Below are 16,687 nucleotides of genomic sequence, written 5' to 3'. Positions count from 1 at the left end.
AGTTGAACTCTGTGGTTAGGTATGTGACTTTTTTATTAATTTATTTTTTTTAGTTGAAATGTGATGTCACACTCAAGCTAACCCCCCTCCTCCATATGTCACAACAGTTTAAACTCCCTCCCTCCCCCCTTCCCCCTTAACGCGTGTAAAGTAAAAAATTTACATCTTTGTGATTATAATTGTGAAGAAATATATAAAAATTTTACTGCAGAAAATTCAAACAAGTAACAAACAGAAATAAAATGTGAATTATTAAAATATTGAAGAGTAACCTAAATCAATGACTATCATGTAGCAAATCGGGATCAGTGGGGTTTGGGGCGTTCACTTCACTCACCCTCAATACGATTAGCGTTGCAGTAGAGATATGAGTGCGGGAGAATAAGAGAGAGAATAGGAGAGAACAACGTAAAAGATAAAGTGTTTTCTTGTCTTCTTTAGCGATACTGCTTACCATGCAACGCACGTGCTGCTTGAATGAACTGTAGGGTAGTTCAGTATATGGTCAATTCGAAAACAACATTAGATTTGTTGTTTTATCGCATGACATAAACAGTAGAGTACCAATGGAAATCGACTTTCCGAATTTTGTTTGGCGGTAGGTTTCAAAAGTTTTGTCTTCTGCAAAAAAGTCCCCATAAAATTCGACCCCATCGTGCAGCAGAACCTTCAGAACCAGGTATAGTCATAAAATTCCATTTTCACATACAGACATTTGTTACCGATCGCTTTCAAGGCGATCGGCCCAATTGAAGGCTTGTTTAATTTGTAGTATGTAAGTTGTAAATATTTGTTTTGTTTGTGGTTGGCTTATTATTATTGTTGTTAGCTGTTAATTTATTTTGTTTTCCAATTATTGTAATTTTTGTTTAACATAGCTTTAAGTTATACTAAACATACTAACATAAACATCATAGTTTACTCCATAATTAGGCGTCGATAATTTGCGAGAAAAAAAAAGTTATGTATTGTTGCCGCTTGTAAGCCCGTGGATTTTCCGCCGGTTGATAATCTGGGAATAAAAGAGGCCTTTGGAGCCCACCCCGGAATGTGCAGACCAGACGTTGGGGCTTTTGACGTGGTTCCCAAGAGGCCATCAGAAATCCCAGAAGGCGGCCACACCTTACAGGCAGTTACAAAAATACGAGAAGCGAAATGTACCGGAAAAACCGCAACGGCAAAAGACGGCAAAATAGTCCGCACTAAAAATATCCCAACCGATAAAAACGCCACCCAGGTGCCGGATGGAGCAAGAAAATATATGACATCAAGATCGCTGCATCCGGGTAAAGGAAAAGAGAGAGAAGAAGAAGAGAGAGGGAGATCGAGGATTGGGAGAAGGTCGATAGTAGATGACAGACGTTGGAGACGAGGACCATTAGAGTTCGAACCATAAGAGAAGACACATGCGAAAATTTGAAAGTTTTTAAATAGTTTATTTGACACGGCACGATACAATTTATGTTTAACTGAGCCAAGTACATTTTTTTTAAATTCTAAATTAGCAGGGAAAGAGGGAGGCCTTTTCTTTATTCTCGCGGCCGACTACGAGCTAGTGGGGATTTAAGGTGAGAGGAGGGGAGTTACAATTTTGATTTTAACTATATTGAGTTATACGATTTATTTATTTGTACATGGCTAAGCAGTGATGTTCTATTTGAGCAGTTTGGACTGAGGTGTCTGCGTGAACATAAAGATGCCGAGTCTTCGTTTGAGTGTCTCCAGCTTAGTGTATCATCTTCTTTCAGCGTGTAGCGGGAATGGTAATCTAACAAATAGATAGAAGAGTTTCATATTTTAATACCAGCGTGTTTTATGAACACGTATAGCTATGTCATGTACTGGAGATCACCGCTTCCCAGAATGTCTCTAACGGGTACGTTCGGTTGTTTTCCTCGGGCCCGAAGTGAATCTATAAGCTCAGACCTAACACCACAGTATTCGGTACACGACCAAACAACATGCTCGATGTCATGGTAGCCATCGCCACAAACGCAGTGATTACTGTCTACAAGCCCTATACGAAAGAGATGCGTGTTTAACGTATAGTGATTGGACATAAGTCTGGACATCACGCGAATGAAGTCCCGACCTACATCCAACCCCTTGAACCATGCTTTCGTCGATATCTTAGGAAAAATGGAATGTAGCCACCGTCCCAGTTCATCTGAGTTCCATGATGATTGCCAACTGTTGAGTGTTCTCTGACGCAAAATGCTATAAAATTCATCATAAGCAATTGGTCTTTCATAAATATCGCCGTCAAAAGCACCCACCTTAGCTAAAGAGTCAGCCTTTTCGTTACCCGGAATCGAGCAATGAGAAGGGACCCACGCTAAGGTAACCCGGTAATTTTTATCTGTTAAAGCACTTAAAAACCGCCGTATTTTCCCCAGGAAATACGGGGTGTGCTTCACAGGCTTCATTGATCGCAGAGCCTCAATGGCACTGAGACTATCTGTGAAGATGAAGTAGTGGACTATGGGTAGGGTTTCGATGATTCCAAGAGAGTACTGAATAGCAGCAAGTTCTGCGACGTACACGGAAGCAGGAGCATCGAGTTTGTAGGAGGCGGTAAAATTTTCGTGGAAAACACCGAAGCCAGTGGACTCATCTAGATTAGATCCGTCAGTGAAAAACCTTTTATCATAACTAACATGTTTAAACTTATTGGAAAAAATCTTAGGGATCTCTTGGGGTCGCAATTGATCCGGGATACCAGAAATGTCTTGTTTCATGGTGGTGTCGAAGAATATAGCATTATTAAGGGTAGCTAAAAGTGCGACATTGGAGGAATCGTATGAAGAAGGATTAATATCTTGAGCCATATAGTCAAAATATAAAGTCATAAATCTGGATTGAGATTGAAGGTCGACCAACCTCTCGAAATTTTCAATTACTAATGGGTTCATAACTGTGCATCGAATTAGCAACCGGTAAGAGAGATTCCAAAAACGATGTTTCAACGGAAGAATACCCGCTAACACTTCAAGACTCATCGTATGGGTCGACTGCATGCAACCCAAGGCAATACGCAAACAACGATATTGTATTCTCTCTAATTTTATAATGTGCGTGTTCGCGGCGGAGCGAAAGCAGAAACAGCCGTACTCAAGAACTGACAATATCGTTGTTTGGTAAAGCCTTAGAAGGTCTCCTGGGTGGGCTCCCCACCAGGTTCCGGTAATCGTACGAAGAAAATTAATCCTCTGTTGGCATTTTCGTGTCAGATACCTAATATGACAAGCCCAGGTGCATTTAGAGTCGAACCAGACCCCGAGATATTTAGCGACTAAAACCTGAGAGATCGTTTTACCCGTTAGTAGGAGCTGCAGCTGAGCTGGGTTATGCTTCCTAGAAAAAACGACCAACTCAGTTTTCTCCGGAGAGAATTCGATACCCAGCTTAAGAGCCCATTCAGACAAATTGTCTAAGGTATCTTGCAATGGTCCTTGCAGATCGCTAGCCTCGCTACCAGTAATGGATACAACGCTATCGTCTGCAAGTTGCCTTAGCGTGCATGAATTTGCAAGACATTCATCGATGTCATTGACGTAAAAATTATATAAGAGAGGACTTAAACATGAGCCCTGGGGAAGGCCCATGTAACTAATTCGGGAAGTTGTCGAAACGCCATGTGAGAAATACATATGCTTTTCTGACAACAAATTGAGCAAAAAGTTATTCAGATTTAGTGAAAGTCCCTGCGAATGAAGTTTCGCGCTTAAAACTTCTACAGAGACAGAGTCAAAAGCCCCCTTAATATCCATGAACGCAGAAGCCATTTGCTCTTTCCGAGCAAATGCGACTTGAATTTCAGTAGAAAGCAACGCTAGGCAATCGTTCGTCCCTTTGCCCCGGCGAAAGCCAAATTGAGTATCTGAAAGTAAACCGTTTGTTTCGACCCATTTGTCTAACCGTAAGAGGATCATTTTCTCCATTAATTTCCGGAGGCAAGAGAGCATCGCAATCGGCCTATATGAATTGTGATCAGAGGCAGGTTTCCCGGGTTTCCGAATAGCAATGACTTTTACCTCCCTCCAGTCATGCGGAACAATATTTAGCTCAAGAAACTTGTTGAACAAGTCCAACAAGCGTCTTTTTGCAGAGTCGGGTAGATTCTTCAACAGGTTGAATTTTATTCTATCTAACCCTGGAGCCTTATTGTTGCACGACAGGAGAGCCATTGAAAATTCCAACATCGAAAATGGAGGCTCTTCCGTAGTTACTATAAACGCGTCGCGAAAGGTTTTCTGTTCCGGTACAGAGTCCGGACAGACCTTTTTGGCAAAATCGAGTATCCAGCGATCTGAATACTCCTCACTCTCATTCGAAACGTCACGGTTCCGCATGCGCCTGGCGGTATCCCAAAGAGTGCTCATCGCTGTTTCCCTCGACAACGCGTTTACGAACCGCCGCCAGTACCCGCGTTTTTTCGCCTTTACTAAGCTCTTCATCTGCCTGCCCAGTGCCTCGTACTTTCGTAGTAGGTTGACAGTGCCGTACTCCCGGTAGTCCTTATACGCCGCGGACCTTCGCGCGTACAGCTCAGAGCACTCTTTGTCCCACCATTTGTTGGGAGGGCGTTGTCTAATCGTTACCCCGGGTATCGGTTTCGTCTGAGCTTGCGTCGCGGCGTCGATTATCAAGCCAGCTAAGAACGCGTATTCTTCCTCCGGAGGAAGTTCCTCGTGAGTCTCGATAGATTCCGCTGTAATAGACTCATAACGCTTCCAATCAATATTACGTGTAAGGTCGTAGGAAATATTGATTGGGTGCGGGGGAGTTGAACCATTAGCGATTGATATAACGTTTGGAAGATGATCACTACCGTGGGGATCGTGGATTACTTTCCACTGGCAATCTAACGCAAGTGATGTCGAGCAGAGGGATAGGTCAAGCACGCTTTCACGTGCTGGAGGATTAGGTACACGTGTCGCTTTCCCAGTATTCAAAAGTGTCATATTGAAGTCGTCGATCAAGTTACAAATTAAAGAAGATCGGTTGTCGTCGTACAGCGACCCCCATAGCGAACAGTGAGAGTTAAAATCTCCCAAAATCAAAAAAGGTGCGGGAAGCAATTCTGCTATATCAAGGAGTTGCTTCTGTTCAATCCGCGCGGATGGGGGAATATATAACGAAACAAGGCAAAGGTCTTTTCCATTCATATTCGTTTGAATGGCAACAACTTCAATATTCGAGATCGAGGGGAGGTCGATTCTGAAAAAAGAATAGCACTTTTTGATCCCTAAAAGTACCCCTCCACCGTGTGAGTCTCGATCTCGACGAATGATGTTAAAATCGTGGAAATTAAGTTGGTCATTTGAATTGAGAAAAGTTTCACAAAGCGCGAACGCATCACAATTGTATGTGTTTATCAAATGTGAAAATAGATCAAATTTGGGGATGATACTTCTGCAGTTCCACTGTAACACAGTGACAAAATTCCTAACCTCTTTCAACGTATTAGTCATCGAAAGATACGATAGCTGAAATGAGGGGCCAAGTTGCTGTGAGTTGCTTCAAAAAGGTTTTCACTGTTGGGAGAAGGGCAAGAAGAATGTTTTGAAGGGAATCTGGTATGTTGAATGTTTTAAATATCCAGTCCACAATATCAGAGAATTTTATGAACCCTGTTTCTTTTATGTCTTCTGATCGAGAAATGGGTGCATGAGGGGTTTTTGGTGCCCCAGGAAGCGGTGGGTACTCCTGGTTTGATTTGAAATTAAAACCGGGGGGTACTTGCTTCGGTTTTTCTTCACCGCTTCCTTTTTGTGTTGTCTTATTGGTCATTCCGCTAGGGGTTATCTTACGACCTTTACGAGAAAGATTAGGAGAGTTGAGCATTCTCCTCTTCCTAGATCCCTCTGGCAAGGCATAGGAACACCCTTCGACGGGATCGTCAGATGTACCCTCATCGGTTGGCAAAAAGGAAAAGATGTTTCCTGTCGAGGGTGGCTCAGCCCTCTTAAGCATTTCTGCAAAAGAGCGCTTTGATCGTTCCATAAGGGAACGCTTAATTTTTTCCTCGCGCTGTTTGTACGCGGGACATGCCGGAAGGTCATGCCGAGTTCCCTCGCAATAAAGACACTTTTCAGTATCCCCACTGCAAGCGTTCTCAGCATGATTGCCTCCGCACTTGCTACAGCGTGCCTTATTGCAGCAGTAGGTGGCTGTGTGACCTAACTGCTTACAGTTTTGGCAATGCATGACCCGCGGTACGAACAGGCGTACAGGTAGACGAACCCTGTCCAAGCGGACGCAGTTCGGCAGCGCGGATCCGGCGAATGTTACTCGGAAGGAATCCGAAGGGAGGAATTTCTTCTTCCCTTCTTCGATGGATACTGAATGCAATTGCTTGCAATCCAGTATCTTTACACTTTGCATCAAGGGGTTTTTAAAACAGCCAACTCCATGACGCAAAATGTCATCGACAGTGAGATTCCCCTCGGTAACCACACCGTCGATTTCTACATCCTTGGCAGGGATGTACACGCGATACTCTCTCGTGAAGAGCTCGTAGCCAGCAATTTCGTTTGCTTGCTTCAAGCTACTCACGACAACTCGCAGTTTGTTCGGCCTCACCTTCGTAATCTCGGTTACGGCCGAAAAATGTTTTGCCAGGTCTTTGCCAATTTGAATAATATTCAATGGCTTCTTTATGGGCCGGAAAAAAACAACGTAGGGACCGCCAGCGGCATCTGGGTAAGCTTTTACCCGTACTTCCGGTACTCTTGGTACAGGACTTGGCAAAGGGGAGGGCACAGGGGAAGGTAGGGGTGAGCTGATGGGAGAAATTTCAATTTCTTCCCCGTTTGTTTCCACCTCCAGGAAAAGTTGCACCTGCATGTCGTCCATTTTGCGGGAGCGTTACGCTCTATCGCACACAAACGATAAATATTCGAATATGGGGGGGGGGGGGGTTCAAGTAGTTGGTGTTAAATTTTAAAAACAATTTTTCAATCTACAATGGATCAAATAAAAAAAAAAGACTAATACTAATTCTAATAACAATAGTAATAATAATAATAATAATAATAATAATAATAATAATAATAATAATAATAATAATAATAATTATAGTAATAATATTAATAATAACAATAATAATATCAATAATAATATTATAACATAGTAATAATATTGATAATTATAGTAAAAATTCTAAATGTAATACTTCACCGAACGTCTAAGTCACGACCTCACGGCTGATAGTTGGATTAATCGAGTGTCTCCGCAGAACAAACAATGACGATCCAGCTTCGTGTTGTGACACAGTGGCCGTATCTTACACGCGACCTTGTAGATGCCACTAGTAGTTGACTTCCACTCGCTCGATCGTATGGTGGTCCGTGCTGCTAGCGGGGTAACAGCGGTGCGGGAGAATTATTCTTGCTGATATATCAGCTGCGTATCGAATCACTGGCGGGGTAGCCTGCCCCTACCAGTGTGCAGATGTTTCTGCCGATATATAACAGGCTATTGTTATCGCGCAGCACAAGAACTAGTCGACAAAAAAACACCCGTACGATAACTCGTGTATTGTTATTTTGCGAACTCAAACGGAGATAAACAATTTGCGTCTAATCGAGACGAAAGCAAAACAACGAATCTCCACTTTTGTTCAACAAACTACTATTTTTTATCGGTACATCTGAAAATATACTCAAAGCTAGGCCAAAATACGATGCTAACTCAAAATTGACAAAATTACAGATGGGACTGACTTGCGGTTACCGACAGTAGAGCCGAGGTGGTCAATTGTGAGGCTAGCGCTATGATCCTACTAACATAACAGCTTTCTCTCGAGCCGGGACTCTAACATATGACGACTAGATTGTTAAACCGGCATCGTACCTCGAGACCAGATGGGAGTGTCTGCCTATGTTACGATTTGAATTTTTAATGTAAGCCATAACTATAACCTAAAGGTTTTGGATTATTTAGCCATCAAAGAGACTATCTGACAACTTCATGCATATGATAGTTCTAGAGAATATTCGCGGAACATATTTTTTTATCAAAATATAGTCAAAGGCTTAGAATCAAGCCAACTTAAAAAAACAAGGCTAAATCCTTGAAGCGTTTTCATTGTTACTTGGAATGTATTTTCTGTAGCTAGTAAATCTCATCGTGTGTGCCATTCGGAGATGAGAATTGCTGTGATAACCAATACCGTTTTCCAGTGACACAAATTTGTTTTAAATACAATCGAATTTAACAATAAAATGAATGCTAGCTGCTTTACACTTTGTTTACAATTTTGAAATCTTAGCCAACTTGACCAATCCCCCCCTAGAACGCCATTTTTGCGTTACATCATTAACGGATGCTCCTATAAGAAACATTTCTCCGATTTCACAAACCCCTGCTAGAATAATATTTCGCGTGTACGTACAAATTCCTAAATCTTGCAAGTTTAAAAATGCTGTATCTCTGGAACGCTACATTTTGTTTTTTGCTGATAAGTGATTCCTATGTAAAATCGTCTGATGAACACATTGGCGTGGTCAAAATTAAAATCGAAGGGGGGGTGTTTCGAGGAAATTACAAATTAAGTTTTAATCTGAGAAAATAAATCACCTAGCTCGATTCTACATCTAAAACCCTTCAAAATGATATGTCAATATCACATGTAACTGTCCAGGGTCCCGAGATATCCGCGAATTAAAAAAGGTGTCTCGCTAAATTCGCAAAAAGTAGAGGCAGTCCTATTGGCCGAGGGGTCCACCAATCGCTACAATACTTTGTATTCATGAGTTACGCCACAAAGTACATCGACTCACAAATTTTGGTCAAAATCGGAGATGGTCGATGCATTTCCTCGGACACTTGACATGGAATGATCCATATCAATTATTTTTTTTCAGAATATTGAGGTTAAATTTATGTAATAAAAACAACCCATTGTTAGAGATACACTATTAAAAAATTGGTAAATAACATCGATTGTCTAAATCATACGGAGCAACTAAGCGCCCAAAAAATGTAATCCAGAACCCTAACATTAGAAAAAAAATAAAGATCGAAGGCTCTGGGGGGTTTGAATCCTATTCCCCTCCCTCTCTTGGCTACGCCAATGCAGTGGCATAAAAAAACATTTATTTCAGTTGAAATACTAATTGTAGCTTATAGATTGAGGGGTTACATAGGCTCCGAAAATGATTATTGCTTGTAATACATGTCAGAACCCCGAGACATTTTTCCAACAAACAACCGATGACCACCTACGTTTTCGGATCTTGAATAACTAAGTAACCGCCAAGTTCAATTCAAAAGATTAATCAAACGATCGATTACAGCTGGATGAAGGACCGGTCCCTCGCACATCCAAATGAGTACCTACTGAAATCAGAGTGTATTGCGAGTGTGTGCGAGGGCCAATCTGAGATAGGAAAATATTAGGGATGATCAATTCGAACCTGACATACAGTCAGATTTTTTTTACGTGTTACCGAGTTAATTCAAAAATGTTTTACGCGGATTTTCGAATTAACGCAGGTTGGGAACCAAAAACAGGTTGAGTAAATGACTTGTTAAAAAACCCTCCGCCCTCCGAAAGATTCGGAATGATTGACGAGAGGACAATTTCAAATACTGGTCGTAGAGCATCTCACCTTTCTTGGTGGTTTTCTTTATGCGGATTTTTAAGTAACGCGGTTTTTACGTGATTTTTTCAATCAACGCGATTTTTTATCGTGGATTCTTCAATTTCGCGGTTTTTAGGCGTTTTTCTACGAGGTTGAATCACCCGCGTAAAAAAAACCTGACTGTATTTTTCTTTATGTTTGATGAATGATAAATCATTCAAGAGCTAGAAGACCTCTATGAAAGTGTTTCAGGGAAAATTCAGAACCAGAATTTTTTATTTAACTAGTTTATCTTGGATAAACGAAGGGTTGAAAAAAATATTCTTTTTTTTTAAATAATAACCAAATAGTCATCAGACAGTGGACGTAATGTTTTAGTATGTAAAATTAGCTGCAATAGCAAAAATCTATGGTGTTGGCTAGGGTTTTGAAACAAAAAAACCCGATGAAGGTTCTCAATGTCCGGTCGGTTTTTCCCTTCAGAAAAAGGGAATATATTGAGTAAGTGAATGATAATGGCATGACGGCAATCTTGATACGTCCCTTTTCCCCTTTCTCTAATTTGAAATGCTCACTTGAACCTAGTTGTTGAAGTGGTACTAAATATAGTGTGATAATTGGTTTTCTTCCATCAATTTCATTTCCAAGTTATAAACGCAATAGAATAGAATATAACAAAAAAAAACTTGTCTGAAGAAATTCAGTAATGGCACACATTACACAGCATCAAAACCACACTGTCTGAGGAAGCAAAACGGATTAGGTTTGTCCGGAAATGTGTAGACTGCAGAGACTGGATGGATTCTCGCTGTGCACGAGCGGAAGACGCTCCCACCGTAACTCGGTGAGTTGAAGGAAATATCCACCCGTCGTAGGTGTGTTAGTGTTGTTACCACGAGAGTGGGTGGTTCGAGCTATGCGTACGTACCGGGGCTAGTGGTTACTGTGTTTCGTTATAGGTATGTGTCGAAACAAGAGTCCGTGTCAAACCAGAGCACAGTTGCGGGGGCATGTTAACCTCCAGTATTGATTCTCGACCTGCCTCAGTCTGACTACAGGACGTCCTGCTCCCCGTTTTGAACATGCCGACAACTTTTCATCCTTATCAGCCATACTTTTCCACCACCCACGTACTGTTCTCACATGCTTGGTGCCGCAAGTTGATCTCTCAAAAATTTCAAATCAATATTTTGTTTTCGAAGCTAACAGCGCCTAGTTCTGCTGTCTGATGACACACATTCTGTGCAAAGCGATAAAACCCTATCTACATATGTATCTACGATCTGCTAGCCGCAAAGAAAGCGCTTGTTTTTCCAATTTACACATCAGCACCTTTTTTGCTGATAAAGCTGCAGTCGCGTGAATCGTCTAGTGCCTGTCATAGCTATAGGTTATCGAGGGTAAAAACTATTTCCTTTTCACACAAATTGCTGGATCCTGTCCCACTGGGGTTACCGATCGTTTTTCACGTCGTTTATCTCAGAACTACACCGACGACGACGATACACCTTTTGAAATCTGGTATGCTAATGAATTCATCTGATTATTTATGATAAACGAACGTTAACGAAATGGAAAATCTGATTGATTCTCGGCAATGTTTGATTCCATTCATACTCGCACTGGAATTGTTTCTTCTTTCGCATTCTTAAAAAAAACATTTTGCAGTTTATTTATTCGATTCGATACTGCCCAGTTATACTGACTCCATTATCTTACACGTCTTCTGTGTTATCACCCGTTTTGTTAAGTTCGTGTTCATATATCTTAGTACCGGAACGTAGACTTGCCCTAAAAAGTTTGTTTTATTGTCCGTTACCCCTTGCTTTGTTTGATATGATTAACGTTTCTTCATTTTCTCGTTCTAATATCAGATTATTCCTGGTCATCATCACCGTTGGAATGTCATCAGTGGTGTCGATATTATGACCTCATTACCAGTGCTGACAACAACCTAGCGATGATTGTTTGAATCGATAAGGGGCAGGACCTATTCGGCTCAACGCACTCATTTTGCGTCGTCGTTTCTAGCGAACATCTATAGTGGTCCCATTGCCGATAACCGGTCACAACAAAAAACGAACAGAGCGCACTGGCGTTGGTCGGCCGAATACATAACATTTTGCCAAACTGGCACGGTGCCAAAAATATTAATATCACTAGCCACCAGAACCAAACGCCATCGAATCGGGACTTAAATCAGAGGAACAAAATTTACAAAAGCCCTCGGTCACCTCCTCTCCACACTGCCGAGTTTTAGCTGACGGCTGACGATTTAAAAGTTACCAATTACATGTGTGTGGTTAGTCGGCCGCTCTGCGCCATAATAACAGACGCTGAGGAGGGGCTCGAAAAAGTTGGAAAACCACTGTCAGCACCACGGACAGTGATCCAGTTTTTGCGGTAGCGAATAATTTCGATCGAAACCAATTTCAATCTAGGGCAGTGCCACCACCGAACTACCGGGCAGGATCATCGTTCCTAGAAGCAGCAGCAAAAAAAAAAAAAAAAAACGTGAACATATAGTAGCCAAAGACATGGCATCAACCCAAACTAACAGGGAATTTGTCGAAGGATGGACTTTGGCACAGACGCTCGGAGAAGGGGCCTACGGGGAGTAAGTATTATTCCGAAAAAAAAAAACAAATATTTCTAGTATGCATCGTCTATATGGCAATCCACAGAAAGCTTCATCTAATCATAGAATCTGCATGGATCTGATACGCATTTGCGATATAAAGCCACAACTTTACATTCAATCAGCAAATAGACGTTGTTTACAAAATTACCTATTCTTTTTTGGTTTAATGTCTTTTCATTGCTTGTTTAACACCCATAGTTAGAGCTCTCGCCCTAACATCACTAATCACCATACATATCCTTGCATTTTTCTCACGCCTTGCTCTCTTGTTACATTTCTCTGTTCTCGTTACGCGGCTCTCACCAATTTCACACTGGGAAACCACCCACCTTTTGATCAAAATCGCGCCTGCCACAACTACACACCTAAACTAACCACCGTTCAGAGTGAAGCTGCTCATCAATCGTCAGTCGGGTGAGGCCGTCGCTATGAAGATGGTTGACCTGAAGAAACATCCGGATGCGGAAAGTTCCGTCAAGAAGGAAGTCTGCATCCAGAAGATCCTGCAGCATCCCAACATATTAAAGTTCTTCGGCAAGCGGACGCAAGGGGACATCGAATACATCTTTCTCGAATACGCCTCCGGCGGGGAGCTTTTTGACCGAATAGGTGAGCCTTTTTTTGTTGAGTGTTTGTTTTTCGTGTGAGTTGTAAGTTGCTGCAGTCAACCTTGTTATAACAATTGAAACTTGCACGAATAAAAAAAATATAAGTGAGTAAAGGAACATTGTCGAAGAGTTCTTGTGTACCTGTCGTATCGTTGTGTGATTTTTTCTGCGAAATTTTCCAGCATCCTTGATTTAAACACGTGACGAACAGTGGATAAGGATGAACATTTGAGCATAGGCTCACGAAGGTTTTTCACAATTCTCGCTAAACATGTGAAAAGGGCCCATGTGCCATATGTAAACAAGCCACAATTTCACGTTTTTCAATGAATACAAGCTTAATCTACTCGTACAAATAAGATTTTTCGATAAAAAGTGAATTCTTTTATCAATAAATCTCATTGGTAAGAGCAGATTTTGCTTGTATTGATCAAAAAACGAGAAAATTTGGCTTGTTTATAATGGCACATGGGCCCTTTTCACATGTTTGGCGAGAATTCCTATTAAATCACCCGAACAAGAGTGTGCGTTGGTTAGCAAAACTAAGTCATTTTATTTGGTGATTAAATATGCCTTGAGTGTTTGTCGATTGATTGTGAATTTTTTTAGTCAATTCTATTTATATTTTGTGCAGCTGCATTTTTGTATAAAGTTCAGTGATTTGTTGAATAATCTTTGATTAGTAATACTACGGATTATTATTGATGTATAACGCCAAAATGAAACTGAGGACGATAGTGTGTGCTGCAAAGATTGAAAATCATTCTATTTCCAAATTTGCATACAAAAACAACGCTAATTCAAAATTCCCGCTGTAGTTCCGATTCATTAGTAAATGACACTTTGGAAGTCGGCAGTTACGATTATAAATTCTCGGGAACTCTTTCTCAGAAGCAGTGATGGCATGAACTCGTGCAAAGTTGAACTGAGTAACACTTTTCCAGATTTGAATCCAACTTGAATCTGTTTCCTCTCGATAGTTTGAGTTTTTTTGCACCGCACATTCTGATCGATTGAGTTTAAATGCGTGCAATGCATGCAGTGCACGATGTATCCAGCGATGCAGGCGCTGATGTAACACGATGAGTTTTGTTTTTAGATCGAATTTATGCTTTCAAAGGACAATGCAACAAACTGTTGCAGCAGACGCGGCGCGAATTTCATCGCATTTCGATTTTTATGCAATTGTTGTTATGCAAGATTAAAACTCAAATCCAACTCAAGTGTAATGCACTGTTAGTAGGGTTTACGTGCAAACCGAAAATAAAAGTGCAAGCATGTTTTAAAACTCACTTGGATACGAGGGCAAAGTAACACTGCCTACTCTGCTCAGAAGGAACGATTCAGCTAGTTGAAATCAAATAATTATTAAAATATTTCAAGTATCGAAGGCACCATTACTAATATTATCGTTTCACTTTTTAGAACCGGATGTTGGGATGCCCATTCCTGAAGCCCAGCGCTATTTCAATCAGCTGCTAGCCGGCGTGGACTATCTGCACAACCGAGGTGTTGCTCATCGGGACCTGAAACCTGAAAATTTATTGCTGGATGAGCATGACAATGTGAAGATCTCCGATTTCGGCATGGCAACTATGTTTAGGTATTAGGTACAATTCTACAGAGTAGTAGTACACTAGATCAAAGAAAAATGGTGGATCGTTTTCTTTTTTCGTTTTCTCTTTGATATACAGAATGAAAGGACGCGAACGATTGCTGGACAAAAAATGCGGTACACTGCCATATGTAGCACCGGAGGTGTTAGTAAAGCCATATCAAGCCACACCCGCTGACTTGTGGTCCTGCGGAATAATCCTAGTCACCATGCTTGCAGGCGGTAAGTAAACTGCTGCCAGAACTGTACCGTAAATTCCTTTTATTCAAATTTGCTTGCCATCCGAATGCTTCGTGAATGTTTTGATCACTTTTTTGTATTTCGTTTAGCTCGAGTAATCTGCTGCACTGTGCTCAAAAGTTGTTTATTTTATTTAGCTGCGATTGTCAATTTTATCCATCATGCTAAACAAGTTCCATCCACAAACAACTGTTGTTGCGCTGCCTTGAAATGATTGAATATGCTTAAGACTCAGATTCCCAGCATTACAAAAAAAAAAAAAACGAGTCCATAAATGTCTCAATAATCTATCCAGAAAGTGTAAAACTTTGCGATGTTCATTCCTACATTTGCTCCTTAAGTCGATTACAGCGCCAGAATAAACATTAAAGCGCCCAATTGTTTTTGCTCAATCGATTCGTTGATTCCTGTCCGTCGCGTACGCTCGTATTTTGGCTGTTTACTAATTTTGTGAGTGTATTTTTTTTCTTTTTATTTCTATTCTCCATATGGTACATAATTTCCGGCTGAATCTTTGGTATTCTAGCTGTAGAATGTTGAGTTCGTTACGTATCTTCTAAAGCTTTAGTACCAGAGGTCCAACTGGGAATTGCTTGCTGCACAATTATTATTATTGGTATTATTATCGTTATCGCTGTTATAAGTTTGCAAATCCCAACCACTGTTTTGCTGCTAAATCACCAAATGCAAGAACATCAGTTATCTGCAAAACAACAGTTATCTGATGAAAGTGATAATACTTTTTCGCTTATCTAATGCATTCTATGAAACAATAACTCATGGCGAAATATCCAAAGTGTGTGTGCGTATGATATGAAGAAAATGTGTGCCCCAATAGAAACCAACACGTGTGGAGAGTGAACTAACTAATAAAAACTTATTATTGATGTGTTTAGCTATATGCACGGCCTGTATTGCTTGTTTTTGTCTATTGCTAAGTGTGATGATGACTTACAGACTATTGAAACATACTTAGAGAAGCTAGTGAAGGCTCAACAAATGAATGACGGAGTTTTCATCAAAAATACTCCAAAATGTAACATCATGAAATGCATTCTACTAAAAACAAAAATCAGGTAAATCATTCGCATGTCATACACGAAGCATTCGATGTTTGTGATAGGTTAAACGTCATTGAGAAAGCGTTACTTAAATTAATCAAAACCCTACCAACTCCTTATTATTAGCAAAAACCATGCACAACAACTGCCATAATGATTTGAACGCGACAATAGGAAATGGGAAAACCTGCGCATAAAAAAACATTTTCCACATTCCGATAAGCAGCTGCTGCTTATATAGACTTTGATAGCAGCCTGGCTGCAGGGTGGTGGATCGTGCGTTTTTAATGCCCATATCCGCCGTTCATTCACGGTCGGCGCTTCCTTCCTTCCGTTTCTCGCAACTATTTTCCTTTTCTCCCGTATTTCATCGTTGATTTTGCTAGCTTTTTAACCTCCGGTAAAATGAGGGCTACGTCTGCGCATGCCCTTGCTGATGCTGTACAACTACCAATAGCACCGCGGCGATGTACATGGTGCCCATTATGGTTCCATTCATCACAATCTTAACTTGTCATTTGCTCAGAGAACAATGGTTTTGAGTGCATGTGTGAGCGCGTGATAATATTTCGTGAACCCCAAGGAAGGACGAATAGAATTCTGAAAGGTTGTACCCTACGAGCTAGGTTACTAATTACCATCCGTTTTCCAACTTTTTTTTTTTTTGGTGCCGTACCTGTTTCTGAGAAGCGTTTGGAGTTGACCTAATAATAAACCCGGCAAATTATTCTAGCGTTTTGCGATAATGTTTATTTTCTCTTCAACTTCTTTCTAAGAAATATCCAAAGGCGAGCGTTTTTCCTGCGCCTTTGTAAATCGTTCTTTTCAGAGTAGTGTCAAATAATTATCACAACGTTTAATGTATAATTTTACTCTTGTTGCTTAACTTAGAAACTACAAAATGTCTTTCTCAGAGGTCGCCTGCAATCAAT

General features: G+C 40.8%; 1 protein-coding gene across 1 annotated transcript in view; it reads left to right on the top strand.

Moving 5' to 3' along the window:
- Nucleotides 1-16,687, top strand: part of LOC129729756 (serine/threonine-protein kinase grp) — a 31,067-nt gene that overhangs the window by 12,104 nt on the left and 2,276 nt on the right. Inside the window, exons 2-5 of the mRNA XM_055688574.1 lie at nt 11,465-12,207; nt 12,617-12,840; nt 14,265-14,442; nt 14,534-14,676. Coding sequence (XP_055544549.1) covers nt 12,128-12,207; nt 12,617-12,840; nt 14,265-14,442; nt 14,534-14,676 — 625 coding nt within the window. The 5' untranslated portion in view covers nt 11,465-12,127. The remainder of the gene's footprint in view (nt 1-11,464; nt 12,208-12,616; nt 12,841-14,264; nt 14,443-14,533; nt 14,677-16,687) is intronic.

This window comes from Wyeomyia smithii, chromosome 3, assembly GCF_029784165.1.
Source record: "Wyeomyia smithii strain HCP4-BCI-WySm-NY-G18 chromosome 3, ASM2978416v1, whole genome shotgun sequence".
Lineage (NCBI taxonomy): Eukaryota > Metazoa > Arthropoda > Insecta > Diptera > Culicidae > Wyeomyia > Wyeomyia smithii.
Note: the sequence above shows the minus strand (reverse complement) of the source record. Positions and strands in the feature narration are given on the sequence as shown.